The sequence below is a fragment of the Myotis lucifugus genome, unplaced genomic scaffold, assembly GCF_000147115.1.
Source record: "Myotis lucifugus unplaced genomic scaffold, Myoluc2.0 scaffold_10106, whole genome shotgun sequence".
In the NCBI taxonomy this organism is placed as follows: domain Eukaryota; kingdom Metazoa; phylum Chordata; class Mammalia; order Chiroptera; family Vespertilionidae; genus Myotis; species Myotis lucifugus.
Genome location: NW_005881154.1, coordinates 1 through 5,939, shown reverse-complemented (window position 1 = coordinate 5,939; position 5,939 = coordinate 1). Strand labels below are relative to the sequence as shown.

The 5,939-nt window shown below is 46.0% G+C and overlaps 1 protein-coding gene across 1 annotated transcript; it reads left to right on the top strand.

Moving 5' to 3' along the window:
• Positions 1-6: 6 nt before the first annotated feature.
• Positions 7-5,781, top strand: LOC102429403 (WD repeat and FYVE domain-containing protein 1). Its single transcript, XM_006109457.3, has 5 exons — positions 7-113; positions 1,309-1,414; positions 1,883-1,984; positions 4,408-4,538; positions 5,619-5,781. Exons 1-5 carry the CDS (start codon positions 61-63, stop codon positions 5,764-5,766), a joined length of 540 nt encoding a protein of 179 aa, XP_006109519.2. The 5' UTR covers positions 7-60; the 3' UTR covers positions 5,767-5,781.
• The last annotated feature ends 158 nt before the right edge of the window (positions 5,782-5,939 follow it).

Here is a 5,939-nt window from a genome sequence, read left to right as displayed (position 1 = left end):
CTCTGGTGGGACCCCATCCAGCGGTTACTCTTCTCTGGAGCCTCTGACAACAGCATCATCATGTGGGACATCGGAGGAAGGAAGGGCCGCACGCTCCTGCTCCAGGGCCACCAGTGCGTGACTGTTCTGGGGGTGGGGAGAGAGCCCGAGTTTGGGGACAACAGGGGAAACTGTGTTTCCAAAACGGCCATTTGATAGGGCTGACGGGGTCCACTTTTAAATGCTTTTCTGATAGTCCTGAGTGTCTGGTGTTCTGAGAGCAGAGGGTTTTCTTCCTCCTTGGTCCAAAGGGCACTTCCCACGTGTCTCTCCCAGCGAGTCACCCTGTTGAAATAAGCTGCTCAGGCCTGGAGCCCAGGCGTGGACTTTGACCATGGACGTGTGTGTAATGTGATACTAAGCCATTCTCCAATCGGATGCCTAACTCATTTTCTTAAATTATAAAATGTATTTCATTAAGAAGGAACATGTGGTTTCATGTAGGCGTATGGCCATTGCTATGACGGTGTAATACTCAGGCTCTTGCCATCTAGTCTTGAAAGGAAAAGGAACCTTTCCCCTTTGTTGGCTAGGTTGTCACCGTTCACCATAACCAGAGTCAAGCCGAAAAGTAGCCACGGAAACATTCTCCATTCAAGCCTACAGGCCAGGAGATTGTTCCCCAGAGTCTCCACGGTATCTGCTTGTGTACATGTGTGAATGTGTGTATGCATGTGTGTGTGTGTGCATGTGTGAACATGTGTATGCACTGTGAGCATGTGTATGTGTGTGTGCATGTGTGAACATGTGTATGCACTGTGAGCATGTGTATGTGTGCATGTGTGAACATGTGTAAGCACTGTGAGCATGTGTGTGTGTGTGCATGTGTGAACATGTGTATGCACTGTGAGCATGTGTATGTGTGCACCTGTGAGCATGAGTGTACCAGTAATCTCTGTAGTGTGTGACCACTTGTTATGGTTGGGTTCAGGCAAGGCAGTTACACCTCCTTTGTTCTTTGTTTCTGAACAAGGAGGTAAACCGTGTGTACCTGACAAGGAAATCATGGTGATTGGTCCAGAAAACTGTAGTCATCATCTCTGACCTGCAGTTCTTAAAGACTAACTTGAAAGTAGTGTTTGTTTTGTAGAAACTATTATTCTTATAGGAAGTTAGAGAATGCCAGGTAGTTTACACCAGAATCCATATTCCCACCCCACAGAGTGAGTGATAAAGGCCAAGGGCTGATTCCAACAGGGGAGAGAGTTGTGCCTCCATGGAGACTGTCTTTCCCATACTGAGACCAGTGCTGGTGTGTATCATCCACAGTGACCGGGTGCAGTCGCTGTGTTACCTTCAGCTCACGAGGCAGCTCGTCTCCTGTTCCTCGGATGGTGGGATTGCTGTGTGGAACATGGACGTTAGCAGAGAAGAGGTTAGAGGAGGAAGCGGGCAAAGCTGGGGGGCAGGGGGTGGAAAATCTGTCTGACCTGGTGGCCCAGCGAGAGGGATTCCCCTGTTAGGCACCTTGTGGTCCCACCAGCTGCCCCAAGTGGTTGTTTGCCAGATTCTGTAAAAAGGGGTTTTTGCTCAACTGGTTAAATAATTTCAAACAAATTTGGCATAACAAAAGAAATATACAAAGACAACTCTAAGAGTTCAAAGGAGAATTGAATAATTTCCTCATATCTATAGGTTGAAAGTTGAACAATTCTGTAAACATTACTAAAATGATAACGATTACTCAGAACACACACATAGTAGTGAGTATGGCAATAGCTACAAAATACTGAGAATTTTTAAAAATGCTAACCTCAACCATGTTTAGAACTATCGTTTGAATTTCTGAAAAGCCAGTGTAAACATGCGGCCACGCTGACGTTGGCTCTCTCTCTCCGCCCAGGCTCCTCAGTGGTTAGAAAGTGATTCTTGCCAGAAATGTGAGCAGCCCTTTTTCTGGAACATAAAGCAGATGTGGGACACAAAGACACTGGGGTTGAGACAGGTACGTAACCAACTTTGAGTCACCACCGGGTTAATCGTGCATTCTGTCACTTGTGTAATTCTTATTTTGTTCGGAATCACACTTCTTCTCCAGAAGTGCTGTTAATTCATACTTTTTTTTTTATATGACCACTCTCTGGTGATAATGAGCAAGACCTTTCCTCGGGCCAGTGAGACTATGCCATGGCTGGCCCTGCACTGGAGACGGTCCCCTAACTGTCCCATGGCTGGCCCTGCACTGGAGACTATCCCCTAACTGTCCCATGGCTGGTCCTGCACTGGACACTGTCCCCTAACTGTCCCATGGCTGGTCCTGCACTGGAGACGGTCCCCTAACTGTCCCATGGCTGATCCTACACTGGACACTGTCCCCTAACTGTCCCATGGCTGGTCCTACACTGGACACTGTCCCCTAACTGTCCCATGGCTGGTCCTGCACTGGAGACGGTCCCCTAACTGTCCATGGCTGGTCCTGCACTGGAGACGGGCCCCTAACTGTCACACGGCTGGTCCTACACTGGACACTGTCCCCTAACTGTCCCATGGCTGGTCCTGCACTAGACACTGTCCCCTAACTGTCCCATGGCTGGTCCTGCACTGGAGACGGTCCCCTAACTGTCCATGGCTGGTCCTGCACTGGACACTGTCCCCTAACTGTCCCATGGCTGGTCCTGCACTGGAGACGGTCCCCTAACTGTCCCATGGCTGGCCCTGCACTGGACACTGTACCATGGCTGGTCCTGCACTGGACACTGTCCCCTAACTGTCCATGGCTGGTCCTGCACTGGAGACTGTCCCCTAACTGTCCATGGCTGGTCCTGCACTGGACACTGTCCCCTAACTGTCCATGGCTGGTCCTGCACTGGACACTGTCCCCTAACTGTCCATGGCTGGTCCTGCACTGGAGACTGTCCCCTAACTGTCCATGGCTGGTCCTGCACTGGACACTGTCCCCTAACTGTCCCATGGCTGGTCCTGCACTGGAGACGGTCCCCTAACTGTCCCATGGCTGGCCCTGCACTGGACACTGTACCATGGCTGGTCCTGCACTGGACACTGTCCCCTAACTGTCCATGGCTGGTCCTGCACTGGAGATTGTCCCCTAAATGTCCATGGCTGGTCCTGCACTGGAAGAAGGGGATGCATAGAAAACCCAAGCCTGCTGGTAAATAGATACAGATCTTTCCCTTTGGGACTGTTGTTAAGGTCACTGTTTCATACTAGCCGAGCACCAAATTAGAATGAATTAGGGCATACAAGCCTCATGCTTTCACAAACTGATAAAAAGTAACAATTTAGCCCTCACTGGAATACTGTGGCTCTAATAATGTTAGATTATTCCTAAATTGTTCCACATAAATCTACCTGGAATATTTTTAGTAAGCATGTGTAATATTTTTAAGCATCTTTCAAGTACAATTTTTATTTTTTAAATTAAAAGTAGCCTATAGATTTCAAAGATGTTCTTCTCACTAGGTATGCACAGATACTAAAGTTCTACAAATATATATATGGCAGACTTGAAGGTAGCCACTCACTCAGGTTTAATATGAATTTGTGCAAGTAAGTGAAAAGGAATGCTGATTGTACTCATTTTATTACTGGTTACACCTCTATGAAGGATTGGCCTAAAACTTGTGTGGGGTAATAAACTTTCTTGGATTTTACTTACAAAATTGTACTCCTGCAAGGTCTAATATGAGACTGTCAGGCAATGCAGGAATTATTTTAGCACTTAAAACTTTCTAATGCTCTGAAAATGGTACCTGAATTGTTTCATTAGCTATTTCTAACAATGCGTGTCTCGTGGAAACTAGTGCAATGTAGCTGATGGGTGAAGAAGTCCCTACTTCTAAAGGAAACATGAAGAGATTAATTTTACTTTTATGATTAACAGCTAACAGCAGAGGAAATGAACAGGTCTTTCAGTATAAAAAAGTATGTCCGAATCAGTAATAATAACTGGACTATTTTGGAATGTTCTTGAAGCTTTCTTTCCAGAGTCACAGTTGAAAGACTAAAAGAGATAGTAAAACATCTGATTATGCATGTTGGTTTCTTAATGAGGGCATATTAAATTTAAAACCTTATTTCTTGACTTTCCTTTGACATAGAAATAGATTTCTCCTTCCTGAACTCTCTAATCAGTTGAGCTGCTAAGTGGACTTGAACTTGGTTTTAATATTTCTTGACATCGAGACACAAGATGAATGAACAAAAAGCAGTATCTTACCGATATAGTAAGGTTGTTTGGAAATCCTTGTCAAATAGTGCAATTGTCCACCTTTTGGCTGTTAACTGCTACATTAACTTGGAATGTTTATAAGTCAAGGCAAGATTTCCCCACTTCGATCCATTCCCCTGCTCTGAAGGGAAACCCTGTGCATTAAAGCAAAAGTGAAACTCCTCCTTTCCCTCCTGAAGCACCACTGCAGGAAGTGCGGGCAGGCCGTCTGTGGGAAGTGCAGCAGCAAGCGCTCAAGCTACCCCGTCATGGGCTTCGAGTTCCAGGTCCGCATGTGTGACTCCTGCTATGACTCCATCAAGGATGAGGAGTGAGTGTTTGCGTGTCTCAATCTTACTGTGCGCCTGAAACAGGAAGTGACATAGATGTACTCCTGCCCTCATGTTTGTGTCTCCCAGTTTCATAGGTGATGTCTAAAGAGAGGATCCTATTCTAGCTTTACGACATCAGACAGATTTCTCCCCAAAACTGCGAGAAATGATGTTGCTAGGACCAGCCCAGTCTTGAGCCCCCAGCACTCAGGGTGCTGTGCACACTGACGCAGTGGCCAGCTGGTTCTCTCCAAAAGCATTGAATGCTCTCATCTTTGCTCACCTGTGCGTGGAAATTTAATTACTGGGAAAATTCTAGAGACCAATGGTTTTTTTCCCCACCAAGATCTGACCTAGAAATCAGTTCTTAACTATTTATGTTCAGACATTTCTGTCTGTTCCCCATTCTGTCCTGACTCAGGCAGTTCCACTAGGGCAGAACCATCATTTTCGTTCCCTTCCTGTTGAGTCTTCTTTGAAAGTAGTAGATGGGCAAACCTTGGCAGAGGCCCGAGTTGGAAAGCCAGTGGGCACCATTGGTCGGTGAGTGCTACTCCCTGGGCAGCAGAGAGGTCTGGGAGCCTGCAGCTGTCTCGTGCCCACACTGTGTGATCTCATGCAGGCAGTTTCTCTTCTACGTGAAAGGCTCTATAAGTACAGTGACTCTTGAACAGTGTGGGGATTTGGGGTGCTGAACCCCTGGCAATTGAAAATCCACAAATAACTTTTGACTCCCTCAAAAACTTAACTACTGGTAGCTTTCCGTTGACCAGAAGCCTTACTAATAACATAAACAGTTGTTTAACACATATTTTGTAAGTTATATGTATTATATACTGTATTCTTACAACAAAGTAAGCTAGAGAAAAGAAAATGCTATTAAGAAAATTGTAGGGAAGAGAAAATACATTATAGTACTGTACGTATTTATTGAAAAAAATTTGCATATTAGTGGACCTGTGCATCACACCCATGTTGTTCAAGAGCAGCTGTATTTCCTTTCTGTTGCTAAGAAAACGTGTCCCTCAGCTCTAGGTACAGTTAGGTGACTTCTAAATGGTCCCGTTTCTCTTTGTTAGTCGGACTTCTCTAGCAACCTTTCATGAAGGAAAACATAACATCTCCCACATGTCCATGGATGTTGCCAGGGGACTGATGGTGACCTGTGGGACGGATCGCGTTGTGAAGGTAACCTGCATAATTGTCCCAATTAGCATCTCTGTGTAGACTGCTCCCTCGTCATGCTGCGAATGAGGATGACATTTCTAGTCCAGCCTCACTTTCTGATTGGCAAGCTTGTCTTCCCCTTTCATAAGCTACCTATAGTCATGTGAAGATCTGCAGTAACAAACTGCATGCCTGTGAGTTTCCACGCCCTCGGCCTTGGCGCTTCCCAAGGC